Source organism: Cervus canadensis, chromosome 31, assembly GCF_019320065.1.
Source record: "Cervus canadensis isolate Bull #8, Minnesota chromosome 31, ASM1932006v1, whole genome shotgun sequence".
Lineage (NCBI taxonomy): Eukaryota > Metazoa > Chordata > Mammalia > Artiodactyla > Cervidae > Cervus > Cervus canadensis.
In genome coordinates, this window is record NC_057416.1 from 31352903 (window position 1) to 31369392 (window position 16490).

At 49.4% G+C, this 16490-nt stretch overlaps 1 protein-coding gene across 10 annotated transcripts in view; it reads right to left on the minus strand.

The window, feature by feature from the left end:
• The window catches only part of FGFR1 (fibroblast growth factor receptor 1), a 50206-nt gene that overhangs the window by 28260 nt on the left and 5456 nt on the right, over window positions 1-16490 (minus strand). For all 10 annotated transcript variants that reach the window (XM_043453974.1, XM_043453973.1, XM_043453972.1 and 7 more), the window contains exon 2: window positions 12991-13169. In XM_043453974.1, the coding sequence (XP_043309909.1) occupies window positions 12991-13081 (91 nt within the window). In that variant the 5' untranslated portion in view covers window positions 13082-13169. The remainder of the gene's footprint in view (window positions 1-12990; window positions 13170-16490) is intronic.

Consider the following 16490-nt stretch of genomic DNA (forward strand, 5'->3'; position numbering starts at 1 on the left):
ACTGCCCTCCCCCTGCAGCTCTAACCAACATTCTAAGCTTCAACCAGGCCTTGGGAATTGAGTGCCAATTACTGTGCCCCCTTGGCCCCTACAGCACAGTGCTCCCTCTTTGGTGAAGGAAGACAAGAGTGCAAGTTACTTTTCCTTAAAAGAGGGGAGGGGACTTCCCTAGTGGGCCACTGGTTAAGACTCTGTGCTTCCGCTGTACGGGGCTCAGGTTCAATCTCTGGCCAGGGAACTAAGATCCCACATGCCAAATCATGCAGCCAAAATAAGACACAAGAATGCAATATACAGTACAGAAAATACAGTCAATATTAAAAAAAAAGAAGCAGCATGTGGCCAAAATGAAACAGATAAGACACAAGAATGTAATGTACAGAGCTTCCCACCCCCGCCCCCCCTCCCTCCGCCCCTTGGTTGGCTCAGCATGTAAAGAATCTGCTTGCAGTTCAGGAGACACAGGAGATACGGGCTCAATCCCTCAGTCGGGAAGATCCCCTGGAGAAGGAAATGACAACCCACTTCAGTATTCTTGTCTGGAGAATCCCATGGACAGAGGAGCTGGGTGGGCTACAGTCCATGGGGTGGCAAAGAGTTGGTCACGAGTAACTAGGCACCATAAGCATGTAACGTAAAGCATAGAAAATAGAGTCAATATTTAAAAAAAAAGAAAGAAAGAAAAAGGGATTCCATTTTGGCCACAGAGTTATGGCCACCAGCACCTTCAATACATGTCCCTCTTCATCTTTTCCCTCTGGCCTGAGATGTTCCAGAAGAAATCTCAGAACTGAGGGTGTGGGGTAGCCCAGAGACTATGACTGAATAAGCTAGGAACCCAGGTATTCTGGAAGAATTTATCTTTTTTTTTTTCTTTTTAATGCTCACTAGCTAGGCAAATAAATTTTAAAAATGGACTGGTAGTCAGCGGGTAGTGGTGAAAGACTAACATTATAAAATAAATGCTTCTTCCTAGTGTACCTTTCCGGCATTAAGAGAGGCTTGAGAGAGCAAATAACATGGACTAAAGTTCTGGATGCCAAAGGGAGAATTTCGTTCAGTAGGTTAGTCAAGGAACCTGACTCTTTAAGGTTTAAAAGCTAATTCCTAAAACCGAAGGGAAACAAACCTTAATCCCCAAAGTAAACCCTGAAGCTGGGTAATCAAGGGGTAGACATTTCCGAATGCAAAAGGTCCAATGATGGGAGAGCTGATGACATTCCAACGGCAATGATAACTGACTTCAAGCCCTAAGCAAAGCAGGAGGGCGTTCCTGGAAAAGAGTTTCCTTCCCCGAAGACAACTCTCTACTCCTGGTCTTCCTCCCTCCAATACTCCCCAGTACTCAGACTCAGCCCTCTTTACCCTCCTCGCCTCCCAGTATAGAGGTTAGAGTCATAGGTGCCTATATTAAACAGACCCAAGTCAACTCCAGATCCTCCATTTATTTTAGCTGTTTAACCTTGGGGAGTGTTCATTTGACCTCTCTGAGTCAGTTTCCTAAATGTTTCCTAAACATCTACCTTGTAGACTTTTTGAAGTGAGTGAGAATCAAGAGATATCAGAGATTCTCATAGTGTGGTCCCCAGACCAGCAGCACCCACGTTCTTTGGGGAACTTGTTAGAACCACCTGGCAGGGGCCCTGTTGCAGGCTCCAGAGCTCCAGGGGTGAACAGAGGCAGGGGTTTTTAACAAGTCCACTGCGTGATGTCCCTGCAGGGAAAATCTGAGAACCACTGCATTAGGTGACATCAAGGGCTCAATATGGGGTAGCAGTTACTATTTCTCACCTATTTGCTGTACCTTTTCATTGAACAGGATTTCATTCCTAACCTCCCCATTTTTAAAACTGGAAATAGTTGGTATTTTCCCCTCTAATTCCTTTTTTAAAAAAATTGGGAGTATGGATTTTTTTAAATGGGGGGGCCCCTAGATTTTGTTTTTCAGTATTAATTAATTTATTTGACTGTGCCAGGTCTTAGTTGTTGTACTCAAGATTTTTGGTCTTCCTTGCAGCATGTGGGATCTAGTTCCTTGACTAAGGATCGAACCTAGGCCCCCTGCATTGAGGGGAGCTTGGAGTCTTAGCCACTGGACCACCAGGGAAGTCCTAGTGGAGTATAGTTGATTTACAATCTTGTGTTAGTTTCTGATGTACAGAAAAGTGAATCAGTTATATATATACACATGTAGTGGTAGCAGTGTTAATCGCTCAGTTGTGTCCTACTCTTTGCGATCCCATGGACTATAGCTGGGCAGGCTCCTCTGTCCATGGGATTCTCCAGGCAAGAATACTGGAGTGGGTAGCCATTCCCTTCTCTAGAGGATCTTTTCGACCCAGGGATCGAACCCGGGTCTCCCACATTGCAGGCAGATTCTTTACCGTCTGGTCAGGGAGCACCCCCCCCACACACACACACCCCCTCACACACATCCACTCTTTTTTAGATTGTTTTCCCGCATAGGTCATTACAGAGTATTGAGTAGAGTTCCCTGTACTTTACAGAAGGTTCTTATCAGTTGCAAGTATCTTTTCTAAAAAAGAAAATGGATGGTTACTTCCCTGTGCATTCATGCACGCATTCATGCGTGCATTCATTTATTCAAAAAGTATTAACTGAGTGCCTAATGCGTATCAGACATTAAGGTGCTGGAGTGACTAAAAAATAGAGCAAAACCTCTGCCTTCCTGATATATGTGTGCATACATATCACTGCCCACCAACGGTGGTCAGCATGTGCTTTCACTTTAGGGAAGAAGCCTTCTCCTGTGGCTTCAGATGTCCTCATAACCTGGGTTTTATGTCCTTATTTGAGGTTGTCTTTGGATGACTCTTCTTCAATGAGTCACTTACTGTATTTTCCTACGTGAAGTCAGAGTGATACTGGCTGGGGCTGGGCCTGACCCAGGGCGAGGCTGGGGCGGGGATGCCCTTTGTCCTGGGCCTCCAAGACTTTCATGCTTTTCCCCCAAAGGTCATACAGACAATTACCGACAGAACTGAAAGAGGGGCTTCCCCGGTGGTGTAGTGGTTAAGAATCCACCTGCCAATGCAGGGGACATGGGTTCGATCCCTGGTCCAGGACGGTCCTGCACGCTAAGGAGCAACTAAGCCCGTGTGCTGTAACTATTGAAGCCCTTGAGCTCTAGAGCCCGTGTCTGCACAAGATAAGCCACTGGCATGAGAAGCCCTCGCATCGCAACTAGAGAGTAGCCCCTGCTCACTGCAACTAGAGAAAGCCCGAGGGTAGCAGGAAGACCCAGTGCAGCCAAAAATAAATACACAAATAAAGTTAAAAAAAAAATGAAGTACTTAACATGGATGTGTATTTCCTATGTTTGGACTAATGAAAAATAGAACCCTTAAGAAAAAAAAGAACTGGAAGAAAATATTTACCAAATAACTTACAGTAAATCTGTGTTCTATTCTTGGGGCACACTTCAGACAGAATACTACAAATTAATATATATGCTGAGTATCCTTTCAATTTAAGTATTTTGTGACTAGTCCAAGTGCACTATAATATGTATTTAAAAATATTACTTTGCTAAATATAAACACTAAGAAAAACAAAATTTCAAGACCCTATCACCTTGTGGATTTTTTTTTTGCATTTCTTCATGTTTTAAATATAGAAAATATATATTACTATATACATACATGTATGTATATATACTGGTGGGGGCTTCCCACGTAGTACTGGTGGTAAAAAACCCTGCATACCAATGCAAGAGACATAAGAGACATGGGTTCGATCCTTGAGTCAGAAAGAGCCCCTGGAGGAAGGCATGGCAACCCACTCCAGTATTCTGGCCTGGAGAATCCCCATGGACAGAGGAGCCTGGCGGGCTACAGTCCATGGGGTTGCAAAGAGCTGGACATGACTGAGCAACTTAGCACACACACACACAAATACTGTAGCCTCAAAAGGATTCTAGTGCTCAGGCCTGCTGAGCCTTCTAGCCATGTTTATTTTCATCTATCAGACATTGTTGGACCATTTTAGAAGCAATGCAGGTGGTTTACGTGTCCAGACAATACACTATATTCTAGAACAAGTGTGACCAACAAGGAAAACTCAGGTGTGGACTCTGACGCTTTTAGTTCAGTTCAGTTCAGTCGCTCAGTCATGTCAGACTCTTTGTGACCCCATGAATCGCAGCACACCAGGCCTCCCTGTCCATCACCAGCTCCCGGAGTTTACTCAAACTCATGCCCATCGAGTCAGTGATGCCATCCAGCCATCTCATCCTCTGCCGTCCCCTTCTCCTCTTGCCCCCAGTCCCTCCTAGCATCAGGGTCTTTTCCAATGAGTCAACTCTTCACATGAGGTGGCCAAAGTATTGGAGTTTCAGCTTCAGCATCAGTCCTTCCAATGAACACCCAGGACTGATCTCCTTTAGGATGGACTGGTTGGATCTCCCTGCAGTCCAAGGGACTCTCAAGAGTCTTCTCCAACACCATAGTTCAAAAGCATCCATTTTTCAGACCTCTAATCCCAGACCTTTGCCAAGTAGGAGGTCTCAGCTACACTGGGAAAGGCTGTTTTTGTTCTATTGATTATTCTAGGCTAGGGAACCACTTTGACTGGGATGGCTCACAGACCTATGAGCAATGCACAGCCTCACAGTCAAGAGCAGAAGAATGTCCCACAAGAAATGGCACAAGGCAAGCATCTGCAGCCTTATCCCAATTGCGCACATGTATGTGTCACCCCAGAAAGGGAGGTGACGCCTACTTCCTGTGAGATAAAAGGGAACGACCTAGCAACATTTAAATTGTAATGATGGTCTGCCTGAATTTTGGGGAGAAACCCAATTTGATAGCAAGACATAGTACAAGACACTGGAAAAAAATTTACTGGAGTCAGACCTACCTGAGCCTGAATTCCACTTTCACCTCCCATCAGCTGTGTGTTTTAGTAGCTCAGTAGTGTCTGACTCTTTGAGACTGTGGACTGTAGCCCCGCCAGGCTCTTCCATCCATGGGGTTCTCCATGCAAGAAGACTGGAGTGGGCTGCTATTCCCTTCTCTAGGCCCATCAACTACCTGACTTTAGATAAAGAACTTAACTCTCTGAACCTCAGTTTCCTCATCTGATTATGGAAATAAAACCTATGGCCATGGGACTGGTGTAGAGGTAAAAATATGTAAAGGATGCAGAATGTGAAAATGTAATAAACAGTATTTATTAATTACAATTTTTAAAGATCTTAACTGGTATCATCTTTCTGGAGCAGTACTATGTAATCACAACTTTTAGAATGTGTCTAAAAGATTTTAGAATGTATCTAAAAATCTTTGGATACATGGACAAATTTTATTTGTGAAAGTATATTCACGTAAGTGCAAACTAGTGAAAATAACTTAAATGCCCAATAGTGAGGACTGCATAAATAAATCTTGTACATCTATACTTCTCTGTAGTTACTTGAGCAGGATGAAAACATCTCTGCAAGGCAATAAGTACCTGCTTATGTTACAAACTAGTATATAATGTATAAATTACCTGTTTGAAAAGTCATGTTGTATAAATGTAGAAAAAACTAAAGAAATAGATTCATTGTTAACAGTGATTATTTTTGGATGGTGGCCATGTAAGTTTTTCTCTTTACAAGCCTATATTTTCTAAATTTTCTATAATGAAATACTCCTTTTTTTTTTTTTTGATGTGTACCATTTTTAAAGTCTTTTTTTGAATCTGTTACAATACTGAGTCTGTTTTATGTTTTGGTGTTTTGGCTGCGTGGCATACAGGATCTTAGCTCCCCGACCAGGGATCAAACACCCACCCCCTGCATTGGAAGGCAAAATCTTAACCACTGGACCACCAAGGAAGTCCCCCAAATATTCCTGGTTTAAAAGAGCAATAAAAACATTTCTGATTGCACAGAACTTTGCTCTGGTGGAGGAAACAGCCATATATTAAATAACGTAAGGCAGAGGAAAGTCAGTGCGAGATTGAAAGCTACACAAAAAGGAGAGAAAAAAAAAGTGATTTATTTGGAAACGGAGGAGGGCTTCAGTAGGGAGATGACCCTTAAGCTACACCTTAAGCTAAGAGTAGAAATGACAGAGTGAAATCAGGAAAGGCTAGGGATGAACATTTCCAGCTACGGGACCAGGATAAACAATGGTTATATACGCATGTGCATGCTGTATTAAACAAGGAAGAGGGAAGCCTTGTTTGGCCAGATGGATGGATGGATGGGAGAGAGGGAAGGAAGGAAGGTGGGTGGGTGGGAAGGAAGGAGGGATGGAGAGAAGGGAAGGAGAAAGGAAGAAAATGCAATCAGTAAACAAATGGCGAAGAGACCGTTAGCCAGAGGCTAGTTTTTAACCCTGGAGAACACAGAGGAAGGGATAAGGGCTTAAGTTCAACTTTCGCTGTTGATCAAGTATGTGAAACTTTACCACTGATGGTTTTTAATCTCTTTCCCTGCCCAAACTCATGACCACTAATGTCCAGTCTTCACCGAACTCCTTGACCCTCTCACCCACTTGAGGCTCAACACGCCTACACATCAGGGCCCGGGAAACACAACTGCATTCACGCCAACACTCACCTCCTTTTTTTACACAACCTGTCCCAGGAGGCTTGGCCATGACACAACATGTGGGCTCGGGAAGGAAGCACTGAGTTTCCATCTCCACCCACCAGTGGTTCTCAGTGCGTGGAACTGACTGGATACAGCCCCATCCTGAGCTTTCCCATTTGTAAAGAGAAAGCCTTAAATGAAGGCAGGGGGCACCTCGTTTGGCAAGAGGGGCAACGAGGGTCAGTGTGAACCCAGAACAGGACGGGGGTTCAGGGCAGGAGCCATGACCAGCCCGCCCTGCGGGCATCGGGCCATTGCCCCTCCCCCGCACTTGGCCATCACCCGCTGTGAGTCGGAGCAAGTCCTCAAGTTCAGGAGCAGCCCAAGGTCCAGGCAATTTCTCCTAAGAGGAAATAGTCTGGGACTTCCTCCCGGCCTTAAGAGCCCAGGTTGAGCAGTTGGCTTGCAGCTGAATCACTTGGGGGGTGCAGGTGGGGGAGAGGGTGGGCAGAGTAAAAGGAAGTGCATGGAGGCGCCTTCTCTCCAGGACAAACAGGGAGGCCCGGGCAGCTGAATCCGGGAGATCGGCAGTGCCAGAAGCAGCTGGACTTTCCCGGTCAGCAGGGAAACAGCTGTCCCGCTGCCAGGCTTTCGGGAGGCAAGAGGCAAAGGTGGCGTCCACAGGGTGAGCTGGAGCCCCCAGCGGCCCCCGAGGACCGAGGCCCTGCGAAAACAGGGCGCAGCTGCCGGTCAGGCGGTCAGGCTCTCTGACCCCGGACCTCACCCTCCCGGAGCACGACTCCCCGGAACCCACTTCTCCCAAGGTCGTCCATCACCACCCCAGACACGAGCCATCGCTCACGGGCTGAGCCCTGCTGGCCCACCTCCCCCGGGGCATCCCTGGCCCTCTCTCTCCCTCCGGGCCCTGCCCACCCCCCTGGACTCCAGGGGGGCGGCGGTCACAGAAGCCAGGGGGGACAGCAGTCCGGCCTGCTTCTTGGTATGGGCTCCCTCCCTTCCCCCGACCCGGGCCAGGGCTCTGGACAGCCATTTGTTCTTCCCTGAGAAATTCCTCCTCCCTGGCTTCGGGGGGGGGGCTGGCCGGCAGAGCCGGAGTGGAAAATCAGTGAAGCTAATGGTGCAGCAATGCGGGAGCCAGAGCCAAGAGCACGGCCCTGGGGTGGCTCTGCCCGGCGTGGTCAGGCGGACACGTGAGCCCTCCCCGCCTCCCTCACAGCCTCTCTCGACCCCCACCCTCTGCAAAGCCCCGCTCCAGAACACTTGCCCACTCCACCCTTCTCAGGGTACAAGAGCCACCCCTCCTGGGCGGGGGACAGGGCAGATGGTCTGGGGAAGTGGGGGTAGCCTGGCGCCCTGCAGATTCCCAGGTCCTGAGATCCTCCAGCCTTGTTCACCAGTGGCTCACCCCACATCGCCCTCTGCTCCACAGAATGCCGCCCGCCTTCCGGCACTGGGGAGAAGCAGCTTCCCTTCAACGCCCCCCACCCCATGTGAATCCAAAGCAAACAGGTTCTTTTTGCAAAATGATCTGATATGGGGGATGGGATGGGATAGCCACTGGACACACTGGCCCAGCAGACACCGGTCCTCTGGCTGCGCCCATCAGCTGCAGCCAGTAGGGCCACGGCCTGTAGGAGGCCGGCGGTGAGATGCCCTCTGGTACCGATCTGGGGCTGCCCCCTGCAGCCAGGTTGAAATGCATACTGCTTTGGGCCCAGGAGAGCTGGGGGAGCCCCCGGGGAGTTGCCTGGGGCAGCCAGGGCCCGGGACTGGACTTGAAGCTGGGGCGATGTCTCCCGCGCCACTCGCTGCCTCCCCCACGGGCCCAGGTTTCTGCAGCACACATAGACAAAGCCTCGCTTTGTGGCGCCCAGCTTCCAGGGGGCTTGCAGCCAGAAATGGAAACGTGCGGCTTTTCCATTAAGGGTAACCTCTCCCCCTTCAACCGGCCACCAGACTCCTTCAAATCTGGGTAGGTGGGAGGAGCTGTAAAACCCCAGCCATTAAATCGTTTATTAGTTGCAGGTTTCTGAGCATGTAGGCAAGTATTTTGAGAGTCTCATGTTGTACCCTCCACCATGGGGTCTGGGGGTTTTAGCCCAGGTTATTGCTTTGAAAAGGGGGCAGGACCCCCACCCCAAGCTCCATGATAAGTGGTCTTGCAAGCAGTTTTGGATTCGTCCACTAGCTTTTCTCCAAGTCTTATTCTAAAAGAGAGAAAAATACACAGAAACAAGCCTCTTCAAGCTCAAAGTGTCTTTCAAGCCAGTGCTTATCTTTTTAAAGGGGCATTCTTACTCCTCGGTCCATGACCCCGCTTCGGTCTCCCCCTACCACTCCCTGACAAAGCCTGGTCTGAAACCAGCTCAGCCTCTTTAAGATCCCAAACCAGAGAAGGGAAAGGAGAGGGGGAGAAGGAGGGAGGCTGGTTTTCCTGGAACCCTTATTAAATCAACTTTCCAAGGACAGCCAGAAACTCCAGGCCCTCCCCACTCCCCGAGGAGCATTTGCAGACTGGGGGAGGGGCTCTCAAGACACACACACACACACGCACACACACTCACCACATTCACTCACAGCAAAGCCTTTCTAAAGGGGAAAAGCTCTCAGTCAGCGGGAGCAGGGTTTGGGGTAGTTTGTTTTAAACTTTTGGGCAAACCTTTTATATACAGTCCAGTCTTTTCTGAGGACAAGAGTGGCATTGTCATTCAATAACCAACAGTAATACTTTACATTTATGAGATACCTCGTAGTTTACAAAGCATGGAGAAAGATTTTTCCCTTAGGGTTTCAGACAGTGGGGGGGCCGTGGTCTGCCATCACCAAGCTCAGGATGGATAATCATGCGGAGGGGCTGACTCAACCATGCAGGGACCCGATGCCCATCAAGACGAGTGGATTTCCTACACCTGCATCCTAAGGCATTCCAAGCGTGGCCATGAAGCAAGCCCCTTACCACGTGGTGCTTCCCCAGAAAAAGTACCCACAGCTCCCATGTACGGTTCATTGACTATGTCCAGCCAGGGTTCTGGGAGCTTTGCAGACATTAACATCTGATATTCACAAGGACCTCTGGAGTAGATGTTCATTACCAATAAATATGACAGAGTAGCGGAGAGGGACAGCCGGCAGGCAACAGTTGGTAAGAAATGGAGCCAAAATCAAAACCGGGGCAGTCCAGGGGAAACGTAATGCCCATAGTACCTAGTACGTGAACATGAACAGTCCAGGGAAAGCTTCAAGCCCATAGTACATGAACATAACATACACGAACGTTCACAGCAGTTTTAGTAATAACAGCCCAAAGTGTGAACAACCCAAATGGCCACCACCAAGTGAAGGGATACACATTCACCAGACAATTCCATTACGAGAAATTCTAGAGTAGGCAAAACTAACCTACAGTGACACCTAGCAGATCCGCCGTTGCCCGAGTCCAGTGGACTGCAAAGGGCACACGAGGCAAGGTTTGGAGACGATGAAAATGTTTCATGTCTTTTTAACTGAGGGGGTAGTTACGTGGAATAATACTCTATTTATCAAAATACACCGAATTCTACACTTATGATCAGTGCATTTTACAGAATGTAAGTGATAGCTCAGTTATGCTGATTTTTTTAAAACATGGCACTGTTCCTTCCTTCTTCACCATCACATCGCCTCCTAACAGCCCCCTCTCCCACCCGCTCCCTCCTGTTCAGGGGAGCGGGGACTTTGTCCTGACCAAGACTTCCAGCCACCCCTCCCCAGCTCCGCCCTCCCCAGCTTCCTCTCCCAGTCTGGATGCAGCCAGAAGCTTCAGGACTCTTTTCCCCTGCCCCCCACTCCTTATGCTTGGACCCTTGGACATTCCTTTTCTGTTTACAGGAGCCCAGGCTAGAGATGCTTACTATTCAGTTTCTCTACCCTTCATTCCCGGGCTGCAAAAGGGTTTGTTAGAAAAAGTGGAAAAAAAAAATACTTTGGGGTTGACCGTAAACTCATATCCTCAAACCTCACCCACCCCTCCTTGTGGCCGCCCGTTGCTATGGCTGACCCCAATTTCTACCTGCTCCTCACAAACCTCCCATCCTGACTCATCGCCTTTACACTCGCCTTGTCTATATCTGTGGCTTCCCTGTGGCTCAGACGGTAAAGTGTCTGCCTGCAATGCGGGAGATCTGGGTTCAATCCCTGGGTTGGGAAGATCCCCTGGAGAAGGGAATAGCAACCCACTCCAGTACTCTCGCCTGGAAAATCCCTGGGACGGAGGAGCCTGGTGGGCTACAGTCTATGGGGTCGCAAAGAGTCGGACACGACTTCTCTTTCTCTCTCTGTCTGTGTCTCTAGTCACCCAGAGTTGACATCCAACCTACTTAAGCTTATAGGTTTTATTTCTATAGTATCTCTGCTGTTTTTCCTTCTTTTACAATCCTCACCCTAGTTCATGCCCTTTCTCCAGCTAGACAATCAAAACCACCATTTAAGTAACTTGCCTCTGCGATTTCCTGGTGGTTCACTGGTTAAGAATTCGCCTTCCAATGCAGGGGACATGGGTTCAGTCCCCGGTGGAAGAACTAAGATCCCACAAGCCATGGGGGAACTAAGCTGGCTACAACTAGAAAGGAGCCCACGTGCTGCAACTAAAACCCGATGCAGCCAAAAAAAAAAGTAACTCATCTCTCTGGCAGCAGTCATAACTAATCCGTGCTTCACCAGCAAATGCTTTATGTGGATTATCTCACTGCATCCTGTGTCATTCTCCCCATTTTAAAGATAAGCAAACTAAGGCTTAGTGTGTTTGAGTCATTTTGTCAAAGCACGTAACGCTGCTATTAGGTGGCAGAGCACAACTGGAACCTAGGTCTGTCTGATTTCTTCCTCCCATCCGTCCAAACTCAAATGCTTGAAAATCTGAAAGCTGGATCATGTCACTTTCTGCTCAAGATTTTTTCAAGACTCCCAGTATCTACCCCCATGTAAGTATAGTTTCCTCTGCAGGGCATTAAGGCTTCCATTCGCTAACTCAGTCCAGTTTTTCCAGGCATGATGTCCTCCAACCACCTATGCACCAGGTGAGTCATTCTCTGAACGTCTTATACATCCTGCCCCAGCACCCCCTCATAATGTTCCACCTGGAACACCTCTCATTTCCTTGCCACCCCCTGCCCATCCCTCTGGACCGTCTCAGAGGCTTTCTGCTGCCCCGCGTCCCTGGCATTCCCACTGCACTTTGTTATAACTCCGCTGTGTGGTCTAAACATGGTCCACCCTGAATTTAGTTGCCTTTTTACTTGTCACCCTCTACCTGATGGTGGACTCCCTGTGGGTAGGATGGCCCCCCCTGCCCCACTCAGGGTCTCCAATATGTTCCAGTCCAGGCCCTGCCTTCAGTTCTATCATGGAATGCAACAGGTACCTGCTTGCTCCAGCTTCTAGAAAGCCCCTTTCACCCTTCTCCCTCCTTCTCCATCAGCCTGCAAGGGGATAAATATGCTCACTCCTCTTCTGTCACTCACACAGGTCCTGGGAGTGAGACTGGTGGCCCTTGACACGCAGTCACCATGTCACACGCACGACTGAGCCCTTCACCCACTGCCTGCCAACCTTCTCTGTTTCTGTCATCAGCTGCTGAGTCATAAGCCACATTACCTCTTGGCAGCAGAAATGCCCAAATATTAGTTCTCAAAGACCTTCAAAAGCTGCCAGGTGTGCTGTACCTGTAATCTCCATGAGGTATTTTCACAAGTCCGGAAAAATGCCATCAGCAGTGGGGGCAAGTCTTTCCTGTTACTAAAAATCCCTCTGAACTCCCAGTAAACTACAGGTCTCTACCAGCACCCTCACCCCACAGTGCCATTCAAAATCTCTTTGAAATCCCTCCAGCAGTTTATCCGAAGCAAACCTCTTACCCAGCCTCCCAACAGGGCTGTAAGACATGGTCAAAGACAGAATAGCAAGCCTGTGGCCATGAGGGCCAACCCTCATAAGAGACGTGTCTTGGGAACGATTTCTAGAAGCCAGAGGTCTGCACGAAGCTCCCACGTCCCTCCATATCCTCTGTAGACCATCCAAGTTCTAAATCCAAATTCACAGGTCACTTACACCCCGCTGCACTGCCCAGCCCCCACTTTAGACACCATCCAGCTTAGGGAGCTGGCTCTTGGGTTCCAACCAGAAGCTCTTTTTTCAGGAGGAGAAAAGCGTAAACCCACCCTGAGCATGTCACCTCTGGCAGATGGATGTCATCGGCCTTCACAACCCAACCTCTGATGAAGCTGGCTGCGTTTACTGGCAGGCCCCAGCCAGCTCAGGCGTTTCTCCTGCAGGCCAGGAGCCATTTGCTTCACCTGGGATGGTGCCTGCCCGGCTGAGCACATCACGTCCAGCCTGGCCCACCCTGCTGCCGAGGGCCATGTGCCCGCGCTGGCCCTCCGCCTGCGCCTTACCTTGCTCCGGCAAGGTCGGGGCCGGCCTGGCAGTGCAGAGCGTGGCTGTGACCAGCACGGCCCAGAAGAGGAGGCACTTCCGGCTCCACATCCCAGTTCTGCGGTTAGAGGTTGGTGACCAGGCTCCACACCTCCATGGAGACTCCGCCGTGGGCTTGGTCCTCCTTTGCACGCTGACTCTGGGGAGAAGGAAAAAAAACAAAACCCGAGGTTAGGAGGGTCTGAATGGCGGCGGGGGTGGGGGGTGGTCTCCCACATCGCAAGGAGAAAAAAAAAAACAGGGAAACCTGTCACACGGCCACCCTGCCCAGAAGGTGCCCGAAGCAATCTCTGACTCCTTCAGACACAAAGAAGGGAATTGTTGTCCTGCCCCAACGCTGAATTGAAGGTTAGAGGCCTTAATTAGACCAAGGAGGGCTTTAATTCACTCCAACAACTATTTACTGAGTGTGGACTGTTTCCCATATTGGGAAGATTGTCATCAAGTTCCCCAAGGCATGAGCCCCACGATCAATTGTGCTGGGAAAGCAAACAGCCTAGGAAAGTGTCCCAGAGGGGGCCCAGGGGTACGAACATGACCTCTCCCAGGATAAGTCTTCACTCCCTCTAGGGCACACCAACCCTTCGGTGGGGGGTGAAGAGAGATGAGGAATCATGGACTAAGTCCCCGGACTGAGAGCCAGGAGAGATGCTGACCCTTTCTGAACCTACACGGCGAGGAAGCTGAAATAAGCCATCTCCAGGGTGCTTTCTTTTTGTCTCTAAAACTGGATCCATCACGGGGACCTCTGGTTCCAGCAGCTTTCCCTCATGGAGACAATACAACTCTCACCAGCTACTTAAACAGGGCCTCCGAGTGGGGAGTCGTGAGGTGGGGAGCCCAGTTCTCCCCGAGACCGAGAGGCGACAGCAATCGACCAGCAGTAATGGATCCAGACGTGGGGAAAGATCATGCAGAAGAAGAAGGTTTCTTGCAAGGCCTGACTCAAAGATGGCTCATGCTAACCCCGGTGAAAGGCACGGACTGTAGCCCTTCATCCTTCTCCTGTCTGAAAGTGTTAGTCGCCCAGTCGTGTCTGACTCTCTGCAACCCCATGGACTGTGGCCTGCCAGGCTCTTCGGTCCATGGGATTCTCCAGGCAAGAATACTGGAGTGGGTTGCCCTTTCCTCCTCCAGGGGAATCTTCCGGACCCAGGGATCGAACCCAGGTCTCCCACATTGCAGGCAGATTCTTTACTGAGTGAGCCACCAAGCAAGTCCTTCTCATGTCCAGAGCAGCAATGTGTAAAACAGTCCTCCAGGGTCTTCAGGATAATGGTCTTTGCTGCTCAACCTTCCCTAAGTGATAACACTTCTGGGCCCCATTTGGGCTGCAAGGGGGTGACCCTCTCAGTCTTCCAGGTGGCTTTTGTCCTAAATACTCCAGGGAACCACCTGAGTTATTCAGAGAATCCACTTCCCCGGAACATGTCCTCATGTGGTGCTTTAGCCCGGCCTCCCCGGAGCCAGACAGGGCCCCTGGTGAGTGAGTCAGTCCCGGCTGGCAGAAAAACCCCTGGATTCCTGGCCTCATTCTCAAGTGCCTGCCAGCGCGGAAGATGCAGGCATTGCCTGCGTCCCTCCCAAGGCTTTCCTGAAATGTTTTAATGATTTCAAATCAAATGAGAAGTAAACATTTCTGGTTTTCTGAATTTAGGAAAAGGACTAGACGAGACAGAATCGAGTAAGTATTTACTGAATACCTAAAACCCCTGCCAAGTGTGGACTAGGTATGATTTTAAACTATAAAACTTCAGCTCTTCTTCACTATGAACTTTGGGGAGGGTGGGAATTATTATTGCCCTTTAAGCAATGGGAAAACTGAGACTCAAAGAGGTTAAGTGCTTTACCCAGGGTGCAGTGGGGAGGCAAGAGCATGGAGTCTCCATCACCTGGGCTTTCAGATGCCAGAGGGGATGATCAGGGACTTCCCTGGTGGTCCAGTGGCTAAGACTCCACACTCCCAATGCAGGGGACCTGGGTTCAATCCCAGGTCAGGGAACTAGATCCCACATGCTGCAATTAAGAATTTGCATGGGGACTTCCCTGGTGGTGCAGTGGTTAAGAATCTGCCTTCCAATGCAAGGGACCTAGGTTCAATTTCTGGTCAGGGGTCCCACATGCTGCAGAGCAAATAAGCCTTCGAGCTGCAACGAGCCACAGCTAAAATCCGACACAGATTAAAAAAAAAAAAAAAAGGAACTGCATGGTGCAACTAAGACCTGGAACAGCCAAATAAATAAATACAAATAAATATATATATATATATAATATATATAAATGGAATGATCAAAACTGGCTCTACCGGATGCAAGCTCATTTTCTCCAGAGGGTAATTCCCCGTGTCTTACAGACACCATGTAGATAAGGACAGATCCCAGGTGACTCTGGCAATGGGAAAGGTTTTTCTTTTTTTCCCCAGTAACTTATTAATTGATTTACTTTATATTTGGCTGTGCTGGATCTCTGTTGCTGCCCGCCGGCTTTCTCTAGTTGCGGCGAGTGGAGACCACTCCCTAGGTGCGGTACGGGAGCTTCTCATTACAGTGGCTCTAGGTGCACAGGCTTCAGTAGCTGCAGCACGCGGGCTCGGTAGCGACTCACGGGCTCAGCTGCTCCGCGACACGCGGAACTTTGATTCTCAATTTCTTGGCTCAAGAGGAAGACCCTTGGAAGCAGCTCCTGGGTGTACCATCTAGGACACAGGACAGCCCTGATCCCCAGCCAGGGACAGAAGTGATGCTGGCCAGAGAATACGCCGAAACCACCTTCCACATCTCGTTACATCGATACACCAAATGCACGCAGGACAGTCACCAAGAAAGGTACGCCTAAGAACCTGAGTAAGTCCCCTAGGAATGGCCAGAGTCAGGAACGAATTTTTAGTATTCAAGGAGAAAGCGTGGTATCATCTTGAGATGACAAAGCTGGTTTTCAAAGGTAGCGGGGAGGCAGGTCCCACCACTACTGGATCACTCTGCCTGCCCTTCCCCCCCCAACCTCCAAGAGCCTGCCCACCTCCTCGCAGGTGGGGTCTGGCTGCTGGCCACCCTCTTTCGGCTCTGCGATCAACACATTTCAAACTAATCTGGCAGCTTCCCTGCAAGTCTCTTCCGTTCCTCCCTCTCTGGGCACTGAGTCCCCACGTCTCTAAAACAAAGGATGTTCAGAAAACTCAGCTCCCCAGGCAGCCCCTTCTGGAACCAGAAGGTAAATTGGGTACACATCCCGTTGCGGAAAACACAGTGACACAAACCACTAGTCCACACGCTGTCTGGAACCCTAGGGACTGCCCCCTCCCCCTTTACCTCACCTTCTTCCCATTCTACTAATTAAGGAATTCTTTAAGTCCCTTAGGGACAGTCTCCTTCCTCCACTGCTTGACAGATGTGACCTGTAGCCCCGCAGGTGCACACAGCAGCTTGGCCCCTTCAGCCTCTCTCCAGCAGACTGGTCTCCT